Source organism: Rhinopithecus roxellana, chromosome 3, assembly GCF_007565055.1.
Source record: "Rhinopithecus roxellana isolate Shanxi Qingling chromosome 3, ASM756505v1, whole genome shotgun sequence".
Classification (NCBI taxonomy): Eukaryota; Metazoa; Chordata; class Mammalia; order Primates; family Cercopithecidae; genus Rhinopithecus; species Rhinopithecus roxellana.
In genome coordinates, this window is record NC_044551.1 from 173316658 (window position 1) to 173339318 (window position 22661).

A 22661-nucleotide genomic window follows, 5' to 3' on the forward strand; every position below is an offset into this window, starting at 1 on the left:
CTGAGTCGCACAGGCTGGAGTGCAGTAGTGCAATCTCAGCTCACTGCAACCTCTGCTGCCCAGATTTAAGCAATTTTCCTGCCTCAGCCTTGTGAGTAGCTGGGATTACAGGCGTCTGCCACCACCCTTGGCTAATTTTTGTATTTTTAGTAGAGACAGGATTTCAACATCTTGGCCAGGCTGGCCTTGAACTCCTGACCTCGTAATCCACCTGCCTCGGCCTCCCAAAGTGCTGGGATTACAGGTGTGAGCCACCGTGCCTGGCCTAATATTGGTGGCTTTTGTATTTCTCCCTGGCATGGGCCTGACATTTCAGCTGCCTGTGGCAAGTGCTTCCTGAATTGACAGCCGTTCTCCTCCATTTCCAGAGCTGGACAGAGGCCTCACAGAGCCCCAGATACAGGTTGTTTGCCGCCAGATGCTAGAAGCCCTCAACTTCCTGCACAGCAAGAGGATCATCCACCGAGATCTGAAAGCTGGCAACGTGCTGATGACCCTTGAGGGAGACATCAGGCTGGGTAAGGGACTCAGGGTGGGAAAGGTGGAGCCACAGGGTGCCTGCCTGGGGGTGTCAGCCTGGCCTCTGCAGGCCAGTGGGAGTGTGGACCCCGTGGGGGTGTGAGGTCCTCACGCCTACGCCCTCTTGGCATGTCAGCAGTTCTCCCCTTCCTACTCTTCATTCTTTTTTTAAAAGTTATTTTATTTTATTTTATTTTTTTGAGACAGTATTGCTCTGTCACCCAGGCTGGTGTGCAGTGGTGCATTCCTGGCTCACTGCAACCTCCACCTCCCAGGTTCAAGTGATTCTTGTGTTTCAGCTTCCCAAGTAGCTGGGATCACAGGCGCCTGCTGCCATGCCTGGCTGCTTTTTATACTTTTAGTAGAGATGAGGTTTCACCATGTTGGCCAAGCTGGTCTCAAACTCCTAATCTCAAGTGATATGCCCGCCTTGGCCTCCCAAAATGCTGAGATTACAGGTGTGCACCACTGTGCCTGGCCAGCTTCTTTCTAATCAAGAGAATTCAAGTGAGAGTGATGGATGGAGGGATGACCCAGCTCCATCCCCAGGTGGAAAACAGTAGGACATTAAGCACATATATCAAAACCTTCCTTTTTTTTTTTTTTTTTTGGACAGAGTCTCACTCTGTTGCCCAGGCTGGAGTGCAGTGGCGAAATCTCAGCTCACTGCAGCCTCCACCTCCTGGGTTCAAGTGATTCTCCTGCCTCAGCCTCCTGAGTAGCTGGGATTACAGGCGCCCGCCACCATGGCTGGCTAATTTTTGTATTTTTAGTAGAGACCAGGTTTCACCATGTTGGCCAGGCTGGTCTTGAGCTCCTGACCACAAGTGAACCACCCACCTTGGCCTCCCAAGGTGCTGGGATTACAGGTGTGAACCACCACTCCCGGCTCAAAAACCTTCTTCTTTAAATGTCTCTTTGTATTTTTTATGTTTTTATTTTTTTAACCAAAGTGACACATACGTGTGTCATCTCCTCATGTGTCTCCTTTTGCCATCCACCTGCAGAGACAAGCGCTTTGAGCTCTTCTACTGTGTACTTCTGCATCACCAAATTATATGGCTGCAATGCATTTTTGAAAGTAATGATTTTTGGCTGGGCGCAATGGCTCATGCCTGTAATCCCAGCACTTTGGAAGGCCGAGGTGGGTGGATCGCCTGAGGTCAGGAGTTTGAGACCAGCCTGGCCAATGTCTTGAAACCCCAATCTCTACTAAAAATACAAAAATTAGCTGGGCGTGGTGGCACACGCCTATAGTCCCAGCTACTCGGGAGGCTGAGGCAGGAGAATCGCTTAAACCCAGGAGGTGGAAGTTGCAGTGAGCTGAGATTGCACCATTGCACTCCAGTCTGGGCAACAGAGTAAGACTCTGTTTCACGAGAAAAAAAACAACAAAATAACACATAGTTGGTACTCAATAAACACTCACTTCCAGCATTACCATCACTTTAGCCTATGGTTAGTTACTTCAGCATCCCCAACTCCCAACCCCCCCACCCTGGCCCTGCCCAATGTGCTGGAGACCCTGGCAGGTGGACCAGTCAGGAAGCCAAATGCCCATCTCTCACTCCTGCCTTCACCCAGCCTAGCATTGCTATTTCCTGCTACCAGCAGCCTGGGGGCCTGGTTCTTTCACTAGAGCTACCATGCACTGAGCCAGCATCTGATATGTGTTAACTCATTCCATTCTCAAAGGCCACTGATAACATCTTGCAGGACGGATTTGGGACCTAGCAAGACTGACTTATCCAGGGTCACTCTGCTGATAAGAGGAACAACTGGGGTTCAAACCAAGGCAGCTGGCTCCAGAGCCTATGCGCTTAACCACTACCCTCTTGTCGCTTCTCTTAGTGGCAAATGATAAAAACCCACTTCCTAAGAGTTAAGGCAGACAGGAAAATGTGTACATCATGGAGCCAAATTGAAGAAGAAATACAGCTGGGTGGGCTTTAAAGTTAGTTGGAACCTGGAACATAAACGCTGCCAGGACCGTCTCCCTGGCCCTTGGCTTTCTGTGCATGTAGGTTAGGCTCCCAAACCAACCCTCTCCACCAAGCTCAGGATACCATCTAGTTTCACCTTTCCCAGCATCACCACCTGCTGCATGAGCCTGAACTCACCATTGGAGGCTTTGGCATCAATAATCCTGGGGGAGGGCTCTGTTTGGCCCCCCCTTGGCCCAGATAGTAATCCTTGGACCAAGCAGTGAGGCCCAGGAAGGAGGGTGTCTCCCATAGGCCCAGCTTATCTTCAGTCTCTGGCATGGAGGGTAGGATCACGTGACAACACGGAAGTAGCCCTTGCCCCCACAGTGAGGCAGTGTGGTGGGTGGGGAGATGGTTTTTCAGAGGAAGGGAGGGTTTGGACTGGCCAGAAAAACAAATTGCTGTCCACCTACTCTGCCCAGCCTATGACAATCACAGAGGCCCAGCAGAGGGAAAGTAAGTAAGGCAGAAGCTTGAGGGATGGGAAGCAAGAACAAAGGGCTGTGTTGGTGATGAGTGTGGGGAGAGTGTCAGGAAGACAGTGCAGTGTGATGCCGGGAGGAGAGTCAGTGAAGGCCGAAGGTGGGGAGTCAGACTGGAAGACGAAGCCCTCATCAAATGGGCACGTGTCTCTAGGTTCCTAAAAAAACAAAAGAAAATAAAAATAACCTTACTGTAAGCACACCATGGGTTCACCTTGCTCACTGCCTTGACAGAGCTGATTTATCAAGACAGGGGAATTGCAATGGAGAAAGAATAATTTATGCAGAGCCGCTGTGCAGGAGACTGGAGTTTTATTATTACCCAAATCAGCCTCCTCAAGCATTCTGGGATCAGAGTTTTTAAAGATAATTTGGTGGGCAGGGGCTTGGGAAGTGGGGACTGCTGATTGGTCAGGTTGGAGATGGAATTGTAGGGGGTCAATGTGAGTTTTTCTGGCTGTTTTCTATTCCTGGGTGTGATGGAAGAACTGGTGGAGCTGGATTACCGCCTGGGTGGTGTCAACTGATCCATCGAATGTAGGGTCTACAAAATAACTCAAGGCTGATCTGAGGATTGACAATAGTGATGTTATCCCCAGGAGCAATTTGGGGAGTTCAGACTGTTGAAGCCAGAGGCTGCGTGACCCCTAAACTGTAATTTCTAATCTTGTAGCTAATTTGCTAGTCCTGCAAAGGCAGACTGGTCCTCTTCTTCAAGAAGAGGGTCTTTTCGGGAAAGGGCTGTTACCACTTTTGTTTCAGAGTCAAACCGTGAACTGATTTTTTTCCCACAGTTAGTTTGGCCTACGCCCAGGAATGAACACGGACAGCTTCAAGGTTAGAAGCAAGATGGGGTCGGTTAGGTCTGATTTCTTTCACTGTCATCATTTCCTCAGTTATGATTTTGCAAGGCAGTTTCATTACCATGATAGAGCAGTTCTTCCCGTCTCACATTTGGCTAAATAATATGATCCCTATTTAATAGGTGAGGAAACTGATGCTCAGAGGCATTTAGCAATTTATCTACAATCAAGCTAGAATCTTCTCACTTCCCTGTCCGCACTGTTTCCCTGACACTTCTGGGAGGGCAGGTCATCCCTCTCATGAGAAGAAGCCACTTTCTTAATGAGCTCAGGTGTGCACTGGCTGCCGCGAGCTGGAGATCCCAGGGCTGAGGGTAGAAGCATTTGCTCTCTTCTGTCCCCATCTCAGTTTCAGCAGGTCCCAGCACCTCTCTGCCCTTTGCTTTCCTGCTTGTACCATGGGGGAACCTGGCTAGTGTTTGTCCACAGGAGCACTGTTGGGATTTTGGACTGGATGGTTTTCACTGTTTTCTGAATGACAAGGTTCCTCCTACCTTGGATTCATCCTTTTGGTAACCCACAGTCAAGGGGACAGACAGATGAGAGACTCCCTTGTAAGTGTGCATACATGCTAAGTTCACTGTTTTTGTGCATGTTATAATGTATTTTACACTGTTTATATAATTTTTTCATTATAAAGGTAATTATGGTATTGATACCTGTATGGAAAGATATATACAAAGATAGACATTGCAACAGTATTTGTAAGAGCAAGAAATCAGAAGTGATCCAAGTGTATGTACTTCAGTAGAGGATTAAATAGGTTATGGTGCTATCAAACAATGGAATCTTTTTCACCTACTGAAATTAAGTTGCAGAAAATGTGTAATCTCTTACAAAGATGTGTAATACATACTTTGAAGGGGAAAAGTGACTGCAAAATAGCATGTTTAATCTGATTATATTTTTAAAAGTAGCAAATACATAAAAATTAAGTATATGTAATTTTTGTCTGTTTCTACTTATATGTAATTTTTAGGTAGGGCATGTTGGCTCACACCTGTAACCCCAGCACTTTGGGAGGCGAAGGTGACGGGATTGCTAGACGAGGCATTCGAGACCAACCTGGGCAACATCGTGAGACCCTGTCACTATAAAAATTTGTTTTAATTAAAAAAAAAATATGTAATTGTAATACAAATAAATCTGGAGCTATACATAGCAAACCCCTAAATGTTTAGCTGTATTATAGTTTTTTTTTTTTTTGGAGATGGAGTCTTGCTTTGTCGCCCAGGCTGGAGTGCAGTGGCGCGATCTCGGCTCACTGCAAGCTCCGCCTCCCGGGTTCACGCCATTCTCCTGCCTCAGCCTCTGAGTAGCTGGGACTACAGGCGCCCGCCACCTCGCCCGGCTAATTTTTTGTATTTTTAGTAGAGACGGGGTTTCACCGTGTTAGCCAGGACGGTCTAGATCTCCTGACCTCGTGATCCGCCCGCCTTGGCCTCCCAAAGTGCTGGGATTACAGGCTTGAGCCACTGCGCGCAGCCAGTATTACAGTTTTTAATGTGAAAAATAATGAGTTTCTAATAAGCAACATAACTTTGGTAATCAGAAAACACACACACACACACGAGAGTAGCTAGAGTCCTGTACACAATTTGGAGTAAGACCCACAAAAAGGAGAATTAAAGTCCCTCCTAATCCTGCCAGAATAAACCACCACTCGCCGTGGGCTTCCCTCCAAGTCTTTTTTTTGTCTGCAGAAAAGTCAGATCAGATAGTGGGAAAGAGCACAGCTGGGTAGCCTTCTGCACATTACTTAGTCTCTCTTAACTTAAGCTTCCTTATCTGTAAAATGGGAGTCATAATTTCCCCTGCCTTAAGGGTCATAGATATAAATGATGTGTAGGAAGAGATATGCACATAATATGCCTAAGTTTCTTTGCACAGTGAGTGCTATGCATGTGGTAAGTTCTCAGTAAATACTAGTTTTTCCTTTCCTGTTTTGAGATGGAATTTCGCTCTTGTTGCCCAGGCTGGAGTGCAGTGGCACAATCTCGGCTCACCGCAACCTCCGCCTCCCGGGTTCAAGCGATTCTCCTCATTAGCCTCCTGAGCAGCTGGGATTACAGGCATGTGCCACCACGCCCGGCTAATTTTGTATTTTTAGTAGAGAGGGGGTTTTTCCATGTTGGTTTTTGTCTGGAACTCCTGACCTCAGGTGATCTGCCTGCCTCAGCCTCCCAAAGTGCTGGGATTACAGGCATGAGCCACCGTGTCTGGTGACAATATTAGTTTTTATAAGATAAACTAGGTTCATTATATATATATACAGTTTCCTAGTCTGGTTTTTAACATTGAATATCAGCGTATTCCTCCATATCCTTAAAGATTCCTCAGAAACATGATTATTTTCATGTTTTTCTTGTACCTATCACAGGCACAAACTGTAATTTACCTTTCAGAGCCCTGAGGGAAGCCCTGAATTGGATACTTAGGTTTCTCATGAGGTTTATCATCTTCTTTACTAAATCATGCAGTGATGATTGTGCTTGTTCATGGATCTTTGAGTCTCTTTCTGTAACATACGTTGAGGAGGAATTCTCAGAAGCAGAGTGCTGGGTGTGCACAGTGGGTCGGGGTTTTGTTCGTCCCGCATCCGGCGTGCCCTCCGTGCCGGTCGTACCAGTTGACACACCCCGCAGTGGACTGTGCAGTTCTCTTTTCACCACATCCTGGCCCTACTGGGTTTTACTTAATAGAGAAAAAACAAAAAACCCACAAAACCAAAAAACTTCGCTACATATGCATTTCAGTTTTTTTTTTTTTTTTTTTTTTGAGACGGAGTCTTGCTCTGTCGCCTGGGCTGGAGTGTGGTGGCCGGATCTCAGCTCACTGCAAGCTCCGCCTCCTGGGTTTACACCATTCTCCTGCCTCAGCCTCCCGAGTAGCTGGGACTACAGGCGCCCGCCACCTCGCCCGGCTAGTTTTTTGTATTTTTAGTAGAGACAGGGGTTTCACCGTGTTAGCCAGGATGGTCTCGATCTCCTGACCTCGTGATCTGCCCATCTCGGCCTCCCAAAGTGCTGGGATTACAGGCTTGAGCCACCGCGCCCGGCCGCATTTCAGTTTTTTAAACCATAGAAACAATACACTCTTATCAAAAACATTTTAAAGAATAAAAGTGGGCCGGGTGCGGTGACTCACACCTGTAATCCCAGCACTTTGGGAGGCCGAGGCAGGTGGATCACCTGAGGTCGGGAGTTTGAGACCAGCCTGACCAACATAATGAAACCCTGTCTCTACTAAAAATACAAAATTTGCCAGGCGTGGTGGTGCATGCCTGTAATCCCAGATGCTTGGGAGGCTGAGGCAGGAGAATTGCTTGAACCCGGGAGGCGGAGGTTGCAGTGAGCCAAGATCATGCCATTGCACTCCAGCCTGGGCAACAAGAACGAAACTCCATCTCAAAAAAAAAGAATAAAAGTGTGTAAAGTGAAAAATGTAAGATCCCTTCTGTGCACTGCCTCCACCAAAATCCCACTTCCAGGGAGATGAACATTAAGTTTGATGTGCAGACTTCCAGACCGGTGTGTGTGTGTGTGTGTGTGTGTGTGTGTATGCACATGCATGCAGACATGTACACACAATAGGCATATGTTACTCTTTTAAAGATAATCTTCTACTGGAGTACCTTCTCTTGGATCATTTCTGGAATCATGTTACACATTTTATAAGACTCATCGGTCAATCAGCAACATCTTTGGGACATGTATTAGGGATAAACTTCCAAGTTAGTCCATACAAATACAGCCTCATTCTTTTTAAGAGCTGCATGTTATTTCATAGCTGGGGTGAACCACAATTTATCTAACCATTCAGCAACGAAGCTCCAGCAACGCTTTGGATGATTTCCAATTTTTCATTCTTTTTGGCTGTTGCTTTTATAAGCATCCATATATATTATAGATCTGGTTTTGGAGATGGATTTCTACAAATAGAATTGCTGGCACACAAGTTTTTAAAACTCGGTTTTATTTTTTACATATATGAGTAAAGGCACTTTAGCAAATTCTGTCTGTTTATTCATGAGCATGCTCATTCGATAAACCTGTTGAGTGCTTCCTGCTCCAGATATTGTGCCAGGGATACAACTGTGGACACAGTAGAAATGATCTCTTTCTTTATGGAAATTATAGCCAAGAAAGGGAGATTTGCCATATCTCCATTGCCCTTGTCTCTAACACATTTTAAAATGGGAGGAGAAGGGGGAGTGTTTTCATCAGAAGAGACTGCATGGTGAAAATCCCTTTTGAATTGCTCCAAGGGCAGCCATCAGCTATCAAGGGACATAAACTCATAAACTCTGTGCAGGGAGCAACCAGGTTCAGTTCTCTGGGCTGCAAGGTGGGGCTGCCCCACTCTCCCATCTGGGCCCCATCATGTGGGCAGAAGGGGAAGTAGCAGCTACCCAAAGAGCTGGCTGGTGCATGCCTGAGGGAGGGCCCTGGGGACCTACGGTGTGTCATTGCGCGTTGGTGGTTTCTGTTTTTCCTCTCTCTTCTCAGGAAGGTATCAGCAGGGCCTATGGTGGGGGAGTGGCCACCTTCTGGGATCCTCGCCCTGGGCCCGAGAGGCAATCACTGTTCCCAAAAGGTTTCTTGGGATGGGATGATGTGCCGGCCCTGGGTGGTGTTTGCGGGGGAGCCAGGCCCCGAAGGTGGGGCCAGCTTCCCATTCGTACCCTGGAGGCCCAGGGGAGCCTCTCGCCAGGTCATCAGCAGAGCCAGGCTCTACCTGCGTTTCCTGCTTTTCCACCCCACTTGTAGTACCTGTTGGTCCTACCTCAGGAGGCTGAGGGCTCCCTGTCCCCTCTTGCTGGCCAGACTGTCCCCCGATATAGCAACTGCTGTCCAGTTAGCACTAACCGGGGCTCAGAAGCCAGCTTTCCTGACCACTCCCAGGAGGTGGTGGGGATCTTAGTTCAGCCTCAGCCTCGCCCCAGCCTGGAAAAGGCTGGACTGGCTCATGGGCCGGTGAAATAATCACCATCATCTCACTTTTGCCACGAGTGGGCCTTGCAGCACAGTGCTTTGCATTTGTCATTTAATCCTCAGGAAAACCTACGCAATGGGTCTGTGGTATCACCCCCATGTCACAGATGGGGAAACTGAGGGTGAGGGTCAGAGGCTTTGTAACTGCCCTGCCCCCTGCCTGTCTCCTGCCTTATCTGCTTCCACCCCCAGCCCCCTCCTTCCGGCCAGGCTGTGTCCTGCCCCTGCTGGTCCCTCCAGCCTGCTGTTTCCTGCCTCCCAGTCTGTGTGCAGTTTTCCCTGCCTGGAAATACCTCCCCCGGATCCTGAGTTTGTGTCTGAAGTGGCTCCCCACCCCACACCCCAGCACTGTGTTCCTTCGCCCTGCCTTCTCAGCCCTGGGCCCTTCTCGCTGCCAGGGATTCGGGGGGTTTTGCCAGGTGCCTGTCTCCACCACGGGAATAACGTGGCATGTCGGGCAGGACTTGGTCACTTTCATCTCTGTGCCTAGAACAGTGTCTGGCACATAATAGATGTCCAGTTAGTGCATGCTGAATAAAACTGTCCTTCCTCCCAGGCCCCCAGTCCTCCCTCCATGACTGTTCACTCCAGGTTGCACCCCGCACTGCACGCTCTCGAGTAGCCCCATGCTCCTGTCTTCCCAACACTTTCCAATGTTAGGAGCAGATGTTTATTTGCTTACTCTCTGCTTCCTCAACTAAACTGTGGATTCCCCGAGGGTCCTCGTTGTATTCTCTGATCCCGGCTGGTGTCTCGCTCCTGATGGAGCTTGGTGAGCACGTGAATGAATGGGTGAGTGGACAGTGAAGCAGAAGAGCAGAGGCTGGAACCAAGTTCTCCCGTATTCGGGCCCAGCCTCTTGGCATTGTGCTGCCTCCTCGTTTCAAATTGCGAGTCTGAAAGGAGCTCCTGGAGCTCATTTCAAGACCAGGCACAGGTGCCCAGGGTGGCCAGAAGTTGGCACAATGCTGCAGCTTCTTGGGATGAATCGTCCAAAGGCAGCCGTCAGCTCGCAGGGGACACCCCTCATAAATTCCATTCCGGGAGTTTCAGATGGAGCATCCCGGGTTCTCTCCAAATGTTGTTTCATTCTGAATCTGTTTTTCAGTCAAGACGAAACTTCACCCCGGAAGGCAGGAGCCCTGGAGCAAATTTCTCTTGGTAGCCCTGAATTCTTCTCTTAGCAGTGGGTGTGTGAGGAAAGACTGATAGTGTTGGAGGACATGTAAACATACATCTTACTGGCTGGGCCTGGTGCCTCACGTCTGTAATCCTAACATTTTGGGAGGCCAAGGCAGGAGGATTGGTTGAACCCAGGGTTTGAGACCAGCCTGGGCAACATAGAGACTCTATCTCTACAAAAAAATACAAAAATGAGCTGGGTGTGCTGGGATGCACCTGTAGTCCCAGCTACTTAGGATGCTGAGGTGGGAGGATTGCTTGAGCCTGGGAGGTTGAGGCTGCAGTGAGCCATGATTGCACCACTACCCTCCAGCTTGGGTGACAGGGTGAGACTCTGTCTTGGAAAAAAAAAAAAGTATGCATTTATTTTTGCTAGTCCTGCAAATAATACACATTTATCATAGCAAAGTTGTGGAATTCTCACCACCCACAGACAGCCATTTAAGTAGTGTGGTATATTTCCTCCAAGTCAGTTCAGTGTGTATTTTTGCCCTTTTTGGGGTGAGAGGGGCATAATTCTGACCAGACAATATATTCAACTCTGTATCACCCTTCTCCCCACTTAACCTTATATAGTAATATAAATAGTAATCAATAAAGCCAGGTGCGGTGGCTCATGCCTATAATCCCAGCCCTTTGGAAGGCCAAGGCAGGTGGATCTCCTGAGGTTAGGTGTTCGAGACCAGCCTGGGCAACATAGTGAAACCCCATCTCTACTAAAAATACAAAAATTTGCCGGGCATGGTGGCGCATGCCTGTAATCCCAGCTACTTGGGCAGCTGAGACATGAGAATCGCTTGAACCCGGGAGACAGGTTGCAGTAAGCCAAGATTGCGCCATTGCACTCTAGCCTGGGTGACAGAGCAAGACTCCATCTCAAAAATAAATAAATAAATAAAAACAAATAGTAATCAATAAATACCGCCCAGCTTGGAGTGCAGTGGCACAATCCTGGGTCACTGCAGCCTCTGGCTCCTGGGTTCAAGCGATTCTCTCACCTCAGCCTCCCACGTAATTTGGACTATAGGCACATGCCACTACACCTGGCTATTTTTTTTTTTTTTTGAGACAGTCTCGCTCTATTGCCTGGGCTGGAGTGCAGTGGTGCGATCGCGGCTCACTGCAGCCTCCACCTCCCAGGTTCAAGCAATTCTTGTGCCTCAGCCTCCCGAGTATCTGGGATTATAGGCGCACACCACCACACCTGGCTAATTTTTGTATTTTTAGTAGAGACTGGGTTTTGCCATGTTGACCAGGCTGATCTCAAACTCCTAGCCTCAAGTGATCTGCCTGTTTCGGCCTCCCAAAGTGTTGGGATTACAGGTGTGAGCCACGCTGCCTGGGTGCAGCAGGACGTGGTGGGGAGCCTGGCCTCCATTTTTCTCAATCTATATAAAAAGTTTTAAAATCACTCCCTGATAGCCAAGCAATTATGGTTGTTTTTAGTATGTCACTATTATAATTTTATAATGGCACTGTTATTATAATGGGATTTTGATTAACATCATTATGCATTTTTTTTTAATTTAAGACTTTAATTAGGGCAGAGTCTTAGATTTGAAATTATTGGATTAAAATGGTATGGATATTTTAAAGGTTCTTGCTGCTTATTGCCAAGTTGCCTTCCTGAAGGCTCTTGCCAGTGCAGGCTCTCGTTAGTAGAAAGTGTTCATCTCAGTGCTTCCTCACAGCAGCAGATATTCATATATATATATATATGAATTTTATAGTAGAGATGGGGTTTCACCGTGTTAGCCAGGATGGTCTCGATCTCCTGACCTCGTGATCCGCCCACCTCGGCCTCCCAAAGTGTTGGGATTACAGGCTTGAGCCACCGCACCTGGCCTATTCTTATATTGTTAATGCTCTCTAATTTGCTAGGTAGAAAATGGCATCTGTTAGTTGACTTGGAATGTGTATCCCAGAGTCCACCTCCCCGGCTTTTACCCCAGGGCTGTGGGTAGAGGAATGTCCATGGAAAATGCTATCTGAGATTTTGTCTTGCAGCTGACTTCGGTGTGTCTGCCAAGAATCTGAAGACTCTACAGAAACGAGATTCCTTCATCGGCACTCCTTACTGGTGAGTCGTGTAGCTTCTAGAAATGGAATGAACTGGATGTTAAAACTCTCCGAGGTGACCACTAGGCGCTTTAGACAGAGAGGGGCCGGGAGACAAGAGCTGCCAGGTCAGCCAGTGGGTGCGCGCCCAGCCCTGTGGCTTACTAGCCATGTGACCTTGGACAAGCTGCTTAGTTTTCCCGTGCCTCAGTTTCTTCATCCATAAAATTAGGGATATAATAGCCCCTACTTAATAAGGCTGCTGTGAGAATGAAATGAAATGGTGCACATAGAAGGCACTCCACTGATAACTGAACTAGAACCCCTAAAACAGGATTCAGTTCGTGATTTATTCACCACGTATGTATTGAGGGCCGGGGATGGGGGCTGTGAAGGTGAACAGTACAAGTTCAGTTCCTACCCTCATGTGAAGTCTTCCTGGACTTCTCTAGTCTGTCGTGTTTCCTTCTTTTCCAGAACTATTACTTTAAAAACAAAACACTGTCACTCAATTTCACGCCTGACTACTCTCTGTTTGCCTTGTTTTCAGTTTTTTCATGTGCATTACGTGCCATTGTGGAGTTTGGGCTCCTTTCTTGCTTGCTTGTTACTCACGCTTGCTCTCTCTCTCCCCCCTTTTATACCTGTTTCTCCTTCTCTCTGTGCTGTTGTCTTCTCACCCACCTACCTCCACGCCCTGGTTTTTTGCTCCGCACCTTCCCTCCACTCCTGCCCGACCCCTCCCCAGGACTCTGTGTTCCGGGTTGCTGCTGCCATCTCGTGGTAGGCATCGGAACTGCAGCAGGACGTGGCGGGGAGCCGCGTGGAGGCGTTTTTCTGTGGAAGAGCGTCCTAAGGAAGACAGTGGGATGCAAAGTCGTGCAGATCATGATTCGGGAGTGCTGCCAACCCCCGACAGTGGCTCGTGGTGGCCTTTGACCCTGAATATCCAAGAAGCACCTGTGGAGGCCAGATTCTTAGCCCTATGTTGTCCCTTGGTTGGTTCAGGATGGCCCCCGAGGTGGTCATGTGTGAGACCATGAAGGACACGCCGTACGACTACAAAGCCGACATCTGGTCCCTGGGCATCACGCTGATTGAGATGGCCCAGATCGAGCCGCCACACCACGAGCTCAACCCCATGCGGGTCCTGCTAAAGATCGCCAAGTCGGACCCTCCCACGCTGCTGACGCCCTCTAAGTGGTGAGGAGCAGGGGCAGGGCCACCTGCCGGGGTGCCTGCGCGGGGTTAGGGCTGGGATATGCGGTGGGCGGGGCTGGGGAGGTGCAGTGGTAGGGTTCTCCTGGTGCTGCTAGCCCCAAGAGGAGACTGGGGCCTGGGGGTCTTCAGGCCTTTCTGAGCCCCCCCGGGCCCTTCGTGCCTCTTTTTCCCTTTGTGTTCCTTTTTTTTTTTTTTTTTTTTTTTTGAGATAGGGCCTCACTCTTGCTCAGGCTGGAGTATAGTGGTGCAGTGATAGCTCACTGCAACCTCGACCTCCTAGGCTCAAGAGATCCTCGCATCTCAGCCTCCCTTGTAGCTGGGACTACAGGCACCCACCACTATGCCTGGCTAATTTTCTGTAGAGACGAGGTCTCCTGTGTTGCCCAGGCTGGTCTTGAATTCCTGGCCTTAAAGGGATGCGCCTGCCTCGGCCTCCCAAAGTGCTGGGATTACAGGCGTGAGCTACCAAGCCCTCTCTGTGCTCTTGACATGAGATCTTCACCAGCGCAAACCAAGTCACCCAAATAAGCCAGCTCCCACTGGGAGAACAGGAGCTCCAGCTGAGCCGCAGGAGCCACATGGCACAACCCTGGGCGGGACATCGGGGGCCTGGGTTCAAATCCCGGCACTGCTGAGTCTCCTCACTGTGCGGCCTGGGCAAGTCCCTGCTCCCCTCTGATTTCTGGGTCTCCATCTGGACAGGGATGTCCATGATGAAAAGGGCGTCGTGTAGGCCCTTTCGCTGTTCTAGCTTGTGAAAGTTCCCTCTGTCCTTTGAGGGGCGTGATTGGGACAGTGGAGTCTGTGACGTGGGGGACTTCTCTCTGCTCTTGCCTCCTCCGTGCTTACCTCTGACGCTTGTCCTCCCAGGTCTGTGGAGTTCCGTGACTTCCTGAAGATAGCGCTGGATAAGAACCCAGAAACCCGGCCCAGCGCCGCGCAGCTGCTGGAGGTGAGTGGATTCCCCTCCCAGTCTGCTCCCTGAAGGGCGGAGCCTAATGAACTCACCGGTGACCTGGACACTGGGCGTGTTCTCACCCCACCCAGGGGACAGCATGGACAGCTGTGCGTCCATCAGCCGGTATTCCCCAGGCACCTCCTGAATGCCAGCTCTGTGTTGGGAGTGCCTTGGGGAACGAAGCCACCCAGAACCTGTCCTCATGGAGCGTATGCTCCAGTGGGGAGACAGGCGGCAAATAAGCAAGTATGTGCGCATGGCGGAGGGCGGCCAGTGCCACGGAAGGAGATCCACAGTGCGGGGTGGGGCGCCTGGGAGCGGCTGTTGTCTTGTAAGGGAGGATAAGGAAGGGCTCTCCGGGTGAGCAGATGCCCACAGAAAGGGAAGGAGTGAGGCCAGTGGCCCAGAGAGGGAGGAGGCAAAGGCCTGGGACTGCAGCATGTTCTGCACATGCTGGGAAGAGACAGGGGGTGGGGGTGGGAGGTGGGGAAGCAGGAGCACAGGGGCCAGGGGAAGGGACAGGAGAGAAGGGGAGATGAGAGCGGAGAGGCACTGGGGCGTCCGTCCCAAGGCTCGATGGTTTCCTAGGAGAACACCTGGCCTCAGCATAGTCTCTCCCCCCAGAGACTTAGGACAGCAGAAGCACAGAGAGAACTCAGCTCAAGGAGGAGGCGCGTGGGAAAAGGTCTCCGGAGCCAGGTGCAAGCTTCCAGGGTCCTCTCCCAGTACAGTCACCAGAACAGCTTAATTCTCTGCTGTCCACCAGGGAAGCCCCTTAGGACTTTACTGGGTAGTGGTCACATAGGCACCCCCTGCCTGGCACAGACCAAAGTTCCAGACTCTAGAAGGAGAACAGGTATTCAACCTAAGCCATATTGTTTGCAGAACAGTTTAGGCAGAGCGGGCCACTCTTATCAGTTAATGGTGGGAGCCCTTGCCTAGTCTGCAGAGAGCAGCTGAGGATCCAACCGTGTTAGCTGCCCTTTCTGAAGCTTGCGGTGCTATTTTCTGCACACAGGGTCCTGCAGGGCCTTGCAAGCCAGAGCCAGGTCTTGGGCTTTATCTGTGCATTAGGGGAGACACAGTATCCGACCTCCATTTACAAGGGTCCTTCTGCCTTCTGGCTGCTGTGTGCGGGATCAGGAGACTCTGAGCATCTCATTAGCTGGCGGTATTGTCTTAGAGTGGGCAGGTGGATGATGGTTTCCTTGAAGCTTTTTGAACGGTTGGAGGGAGCTGTGAGCCACCCTTTGCCTGGGCGCGTGCCTCGTGTTAGGCGTCATGGCTGGCGGCTGGGTGAGGTCGGTGTGTTCACAGCAGTGTTCTGAAGGCTGTGCACAGCACTTGCCCAGCCGTCTGCAAATCTGCCGACCACTATCCCCATGTCACTGCCACTGATGGAAGAGGGAGGAATGGGCCTGGGTGATGCAACGGGTCTGCCCTTTCACTGCTCTGTCTGCTCCGGTTCTACCCCCAGCATGACAGTCTTAGAGGTGCAGTGGCAGGAAGGGGAGGAAGGGGCCACACCAGGCACTTGAGTCTTTATATTCACCCAGCTTTTCCCAGCTTCCTCCTGTGTGCCATGCACGGGGCCTGTGGTCGGCATTCTGAGCCACTGTGTGTCCTTCTGGGGTAGCAGCTTAGTTATTATGAGGGTGAGCTGAGGCAGGAAAGTCCAGGGTTTGAATCCCAGCTCTGCCACTTACTGGCTGTGAGCCCCTGGGCGAACGGCTTAACCTCTCTGTGACTCACTTGTCACTCTGAAATGGGAGTGAATAGAAACAGTGCCTTTACTGGGTGGTTGTGAGGATTAAATGAAGAGGTGCTATGAAGCGCTTAGCTTAACTCTTAAGCACAGTGCTCAAGGAACACTTGATGCATAGGACTGATGTATTTATTTTTTAAAAAATGAAAGGAACCAGAATGCAAAATGGGGTCTGTCCACTGCCGGGGTGGGGGGGTCACAGCTGTTCCTTTTACATTTCTATAATGTATTGGAAAGCAAATTTCTGGAGTGCCCAAAGGCCTCATTTTCTGGGTATTGTGGGGAGTGGGCTGGGGCCCCCTGAAATGGGTGGGGTTGAGTGGGGCTGTTGTCACTGTCCAAGCCGCTTGGGGCCAATTGTTTCCTGTAAGAGGCACCTCCTGCCCTGATGCATCCGGCCTCCAGGACATTCCACGGAGAGACCAGCTGTCCCCCATCCCCACATGGCAGCTCCGGAGCTGCAGCCTCAGCCAGGAATTTCCGCTCCGTACTTGGAAAAAATGTCCTGCCAGAGGATTCTTACGGTCCAACAGAAAGGGTTGCAGAACAAAAGGGCGATCTCTGGAGACGAATAAAGCGCCTTTCATGCCTGCTGCGCTGCTGCTGCTTCACCCACGCGCCTTTTCCTCTCCAGTGAGAGAGGATGGGCATGGTGTTACCCCCTCGGGAGGGCACCAGGATCTGAGCAGGGAGGTGACCCGCCCAAGGCCGCTTGGCTTTGAGTGACAGAGGTGGGCCGGGCTCTTGGCTTCCCAGCCCCTACTCCAGTGCTGTCAGCCTTCAGGGTGTCTGCCTGCTCCAAGAAGCATCAGGCCCTCACATCTCCCTGTGTCCTGCCCTGGGCGGAGTGAGTCACGCCCCCATTGGTTTATGATTCATTCATTGACTCCTGCAGACATTCTTTGGGCCCAGACCAAGGTGTGGGTAGTAACCAGGCTCTGAAATCAGACACGCCACCCCCCCTCCCCACCCCAGCATCTGCATGGTTCTCACTCTGTGCCTCAGTTTCCTCATCTGTACGATGTAGAGAGTGCTGGTTGCGCAGAATTGTGTGAGTGAATGAGATTTTGTATGGAACATTGTTAACACCACAGCTGTCACATGAGATGCTGAGTAGATACTGGCTGAATTTGCTCTTAAACCCGTCCACTCTGTCACAGCTGCTCTGGTCAAGGTCATCAGAGATTTCTGTGCCATGGGTCAGCCTCGGTCTTTGTCTCACCGGACCCATCAACGGCACCAGCCCAGTCGATCTCCTCCTCCTCCTGTTGGCACTCGACCTCCAGACCTCCACACACCCTTGGTCATCAGCCTCTCCTTCTCCGTTGCCTTTGCTCACTCCACTTTGGCCCAGCTTGTTAGCGTGAGAGTGCACAGGGCCCTCCCTCCATCTCCACGCACCCAGCGTGCAGCACTCCCAGCTCGATGCCTTGGCCCGCATCCAGCTGTTTACTCCCCGGATGTCCAGTGGGCATCTCACACTGAACTCTGAGCACTTGGATCTTTTTGCCTTCGTGCTCCACCACTGGCTTTCCCATCTTAGCCAATGGCAGCTCCACCCTTCCAGTGGCTCAGGCCCTAAACCATGCAGGCACCCTTGCTTCTCTTTCTTCCACACTCCTAGCCCACCTATCAGGAAATCCCGTTGTCCCTGCCCTCAGCACATGTCTAGACTTCAACCATTTCTCGCCCTTCCACTGCAGCCACTACCTGGGCTGCCACCACCTCTCACTCGGGCTGCTGCCTCCTCACTGTCCCCTGCCCTCTCCGTTGGGTCTGGGCTGAGCACAGCAGCCAGAGGGAACCTTCTCAGCCGGGGCCAGCGCATGTCCTCCCCTGGCCGAAGCTCCCCAGTGGCTGCCATTTCACTCTAGGGAAAACCCAGAGTCTCAGGGCCGTTAGAGTGCTGTGTGATCCGCCCTCCCACCCTTCTGACCCCCTCGCCTCTCTCGCTCCCACACTCCAGCCTCACTCTGCTCCAGCCTGCCCAGCCCCCTTGCTGTGCTTCAAACACAGCAGGCATGTTCCTGCCTCAGGGCCTTGGCACTGGCTGTCCGTGCTGCCCGGAATGGCCTTCCTCCGGATCTCTCTGTGACTCACTCTCCCTCTTCAAGTCATTGCTGTAATGTCAGCCTTGTGGGGAGTCCTCCCCCAACCACCCACATGAAACTGTGAACCCACTACACTCCCCACCTTCCCAGTCCCCTTTCCCTGCCCTACTTCTTCCTTCTTCCATGGCCCATGGCACTCAGGATGTAACTCGTTTATTAGGTTTGTTGTCAAGCTCCTCGCCTAGCATGTCAGCGCCCCGAGGACAGCGTCTTTGTTTCGTTCACCGATAGGTCCCAGGAACAGTGCCTGGTATACAGAGAGCCCTCAGCAAATATTTGCTAAATAAATTGACTTTTTTTTTTTTTTTTTTTGAGACGGAGTCTCACTGTGTCTCCAGGCTGAAGTGCAGTGGAGGTATCTCAGCTCACTGCAACCTCCACCCCCTGGGTTCAAGTGATTCTCCTGTCTCAGCCTCCCAAGTAGTTGGGATTGCAGGCATGCGCCACAACGCCTGGGTAATTTTTGTGTTTTTAGTAGAGATGGGGTTTCACCATGTTGGCCAGGCTAGTCTCGAACTCCTGACCTGAGGAGATCTGCCTGCCTCGGCCTCCCAAAGTGTTGGGATTACAGGTGTGAGCCACCACGCCTGGCCAAAATTGACTTATTTTTACCTAACAAACGGTTACATAACCCTTTCTCCAGAGATGGTGATGGTGATGGGGACGATGGTGGTGATGACGGTGCTGGTGATGATGGTGGTGATGGTAATGATGGTGGTGATGGTAGTGAAGGTGATGATGGTGGTAGTACCTCCATGCCAGGTACTACTCTAAGTACTTAGCAAATGTCACCAAATTTAATCCTGATACCAACGCTCTGAAGTAGGTGCTGTTCAGCTCTCCATTGAGCCGATGGTAAAACTGAGGCACACAGTGGTGAAGTAGGCTACGCAAGGTCACATAGCCTGTAAGCCACAGAGCTGGGTTCTGAACCTGGTCCTCGGGTTCAAGAGTCTGTGCTCTTGACCTCTCTGGCAAGCTGCCTCTCCGAATGAATGAAAGAGCGAGAGGGAGGGAAGGAGACCAGAAGAGAGGGAGAGAGGATTCAAAGAGATGCCACTGCCTGGAAACTGCGAGCGTTATTAGGTGTTTTTATTTTTATTTTTATAATGGAGTCTCGCTGTGTCGCCAGGCTGGAGTGCAGTGGCCTGATCTCAGTTCACTGCAGTCTCTGCCTCTTGGGTTCAAGCGATTCTCCTGCTTCAGCCTCCCGAGTAGCTGGGATTACAGGCGCCCGCCACCACGTCCAGCTAATTTTTGTATTTTTAGTAGAGATGGGGTTTCGCCATATTGGCCCGGGTGGTCTTGAACTCCTGACCTCAAGTGATCCGCCCACCTCGGCCCCCCCCAAAGTGCTGGTGTGAGCCACCATGCCCGGCCTATTCAGCGTTTTTTAAAGCCCATCTTGGAGTATAGGACCCCTCTGGCTGACGGTTTCTAAGCACATAGAGGAAAAGTAGGCTCAAGTTCTTGGAAAGAATGTCTGTTTAGATGGCAGGGGAGGCCCTGGCTAGAGGGCAGGTGCCGGTTGGCGAGCTGTGTGACACCACCTGTTTTGGCCTTTTTCAGCAAAGATGGCACTGAACAGCCAGCCAGTGCCTCTTACTGGAGGACTGGGCGGTCAAATTCCTCTGTCATCTGGCCTTCCACTGGGGACACGTGTGCCCAGACCAGCCTACCTGGTGCAGGCTAGCATTCTCCCTTGCAGCATAGGCAGGGTGTTATCTCTTTAATGGGCCTTTAAACACATCTCTGGAGGCGGAGCTGATGCAGTGTCGGAGGTGGTCTGTGTTTTGTGTCCCAGAGCAGTCTGTAAAACAGTGTTTGGGCCTAATTAGCCACAGGACTGGTGGCCCTGTGTGCCAGCCTTGCTTGCTCTGGTGCCCGGCAGAGCTGCCCTGCTCACCTGCCTATCACAGGCTTTCTTCCCCAAGGCCCCCCTTCCTCCTCCTAAGGACGCTGGGGTGGTCGGGGGAGGCAGTGGAGCAGATGGTTCTGCCTCAAGAAAGCAGAGTTCCTGGCCGTGCTGAAAAGCCACTGATTTGATCGATACATGGGGTGCCCCGATGAAAACCTGGTGTTTCCAGAAGCCCATGTCTGCATTTATTTATTTCTGCCGCATCTGCTTCAGCCACTGCGGTGAAGTGTCCTGTGGCATTTTACTCAAGTTCACTTGTATTAGATTGTGCAATGTGGAGCTCAGGAACCTTTGAGATCTTGATTCTCACCTTTGGTTCCAAAGAACCGTGCTCTGGGGGCATTTGGGAGGGAATAGGAGTGGCTAGGAATGCAAAACAGGCTTTTCTTTTTTTGTTGTTGTTTTTGAGACAGTCTCCCTCTGTCACCCAGGCTGAAGTGCGGTGGCATGATCTTGGTTCACTGTAACCTCTGCCTCCTGGGTTCAAGCAATTCTTCTGCCTCAGACTCCTGAGTAGCTGGGATTGCAGGCATGTGCCACCACGCCCGGCTAATTTTTGTTATTTTTAGTAGAGACTGGGTTTCACCATGTTGGCCAGGCTGATCTTGAACTCCTGACCTCAGGTGATCCACCGCCTTGGCCTCCCAAAGTGCTGGGATTACAGGTGTGAGCCACTGCACCCAGCCATAACAGGCTTTTCTGATTGTGCTGCTGCTCCTGGTGCTGATGGGGTTGATGGTGGTGATGGTAATGGTCGTGGTGATGGTGATGATAGTGGTGATGGGGGTAATGGTGATGGTGATGGGGATGATGGTGGTGATGATGGTGGTGATGGTGGTGAAGGTGATGGTGGTGAAGGAAGATGGTGGTGGTGGTGATGGTGATGATGATGGCTGCCATATCTGAGCATTTACCATAATGCTTATAACAGCTGCTCCTAGTATATAGATGAGCGAACTGAGACTAAAGGTTAAGTGACTTGCCCCAGTTGGTGGAGGCTGGATTTTACCAGGTGCCTTGGTTCTAGAGTCTATAGCCAGCACTCTTAACTTCTATGCTACTTTGCCTCCCATGATTAGTAAACCCTTAATGCCCCACTCAAGACCTCTTAAGAGTACAGAGCAGCCAGAATGACATCTTTAAAGGGTAGTAGTATCACTGCTGCACTGCAGCCTGTTGTTGGCTTGTGAGGACAGTCTCTGTGGCTCACCTGCATACACAGCCCATCTTTCCTCTGCGTCCTGTGTCCCACCATCCCGCCTGTCTTGTGGCTCCTGCCGCCAAGCTCAGTCCAGTCTCTGGGCCTTCTTTGTACCAGCTGCTCCCTCTGCCTGGAATTCTCTGTGCCCAGATCTTTCCCTGGGGAACCCCTTCGTATCCCTTGAATTCGACCTTGAATGAGGCCCCTCTGCCTGCAGACTTTAGTCTCCACCAGCCTCAGCTATACAAGATCTGGAATTCTCTTGTTTATCATTTGAGCCCCCGCCCAGCCAATTGAACTGTTTTAAATGAACAAACAGATAAGAATGATTTGTGATGAACATATCTTTCTGAATGTATTTTCCAGGTGCTAGAAATTTGTTTTTTAGTCATTTAAATACTTCCCCAGCAATCTTGTTGACACTTCCTCCCCGGATAAATTTTCTGAGAGTAAAAACAGTGAATTTCTTCAGAGCCTTCCTGTAAATTGTAAATGAGCAAATTCTAGCTTCATCATGCCCCCACCCCACCCCATCACTCCTTTCCCAGTGGCCCTGGGTGAGCATGGTAGGTTGAGGAATCCCACATCCCTGGCTACACCCAGGTGTCTTCACCCACAATACCTCACACTGACTTAATACCGCTAAGACCTTTTGCTTTGGCGTTTTGCAAGGTCCGTAAAAGAACATTCACTTTTAAAGACGCTTGACATTTCTGTAAAAACCTAGAATAGAACATACACCACTCTGCCTCAAGATCTTGTATTTCCTTTCTTAAAACCAAACACATATGTCCACCCAAAGACATATACGAGAATGTCTCTAGCAGCTCTATTCATAGTTGCCAAAAATGAGAAACAGCCCAGATGTCCGGCAGCAGTAGGATGAATAAACAAACTGCCATATTCGTACAGTGAGACCCTGCACAGAAATAAAACAGGAACAGTTTACTGAAATAGACGACAATGTAGGTGAATCTCACAGTCATGACGCCGAGTAAAGGAAGCCAGCGCGAAAGACGGCACACACGATGCTCTGATTCTAGGATGCTGAGGAGCAGGCTCCCAAGGCTGCGGCGTGGGAGTGGGGTTGCATGCCAAGGGAGACGGGAGCCTTCCCCAGTGATGGAAATGTTCTGTATCTTGAGCTGGGTGGCAGTTACGCTGGGTGCATATATATGTAAAAAGTCATTGAGGCTGGGCATGGTGGCTCACGCCTGTAATCCCAGCACTTTGGGAGGCTGAGGTGGGTGGATCACTTAAAGTCAGGAGTTTGAGACCAGCCTGGCCAACATGTTGAAACTCCACCTCTACTGAACATACAAAAAATTGACCTGGCAGGGTGGTGCATGCCTGTAATCCCAGCTACTTGGGAGGCTGAGGCAGGAGAATCCCTTGAACCTGGTC

General features: G+C 50.6%; 1 protein-coding gene across 1 annotated transcript in view; it reads left to right on the forward strand.

Annotated features, from left to right (window-relative positions):
• STK10 (serine/threonine kinase 10) overlaps window positions 1-22661 on the forward strand; it is a 153707-nt gene that overhangs the window by 75452 nt on the left and 55594 nt on the right. Inside the window, exons 4-7 of the mRNA XM_010373315.2 lie at window positions 369-518; window positions 12033-12105; window positions 13092-13286; window positions 14175-14256. Of these exons, the coding sequence (XP_010371617.1) occupies window positions 369-518; window positions 12033-12105; window positions 13092-13286; window positions 14175-14256 (500 nt within the window). The remainder of the gene's footprint in view (window positions 1-368; window positions 519-12032; window positions 12106-13091; window positions 13287-14174; window positions 14257-22661) is intronic.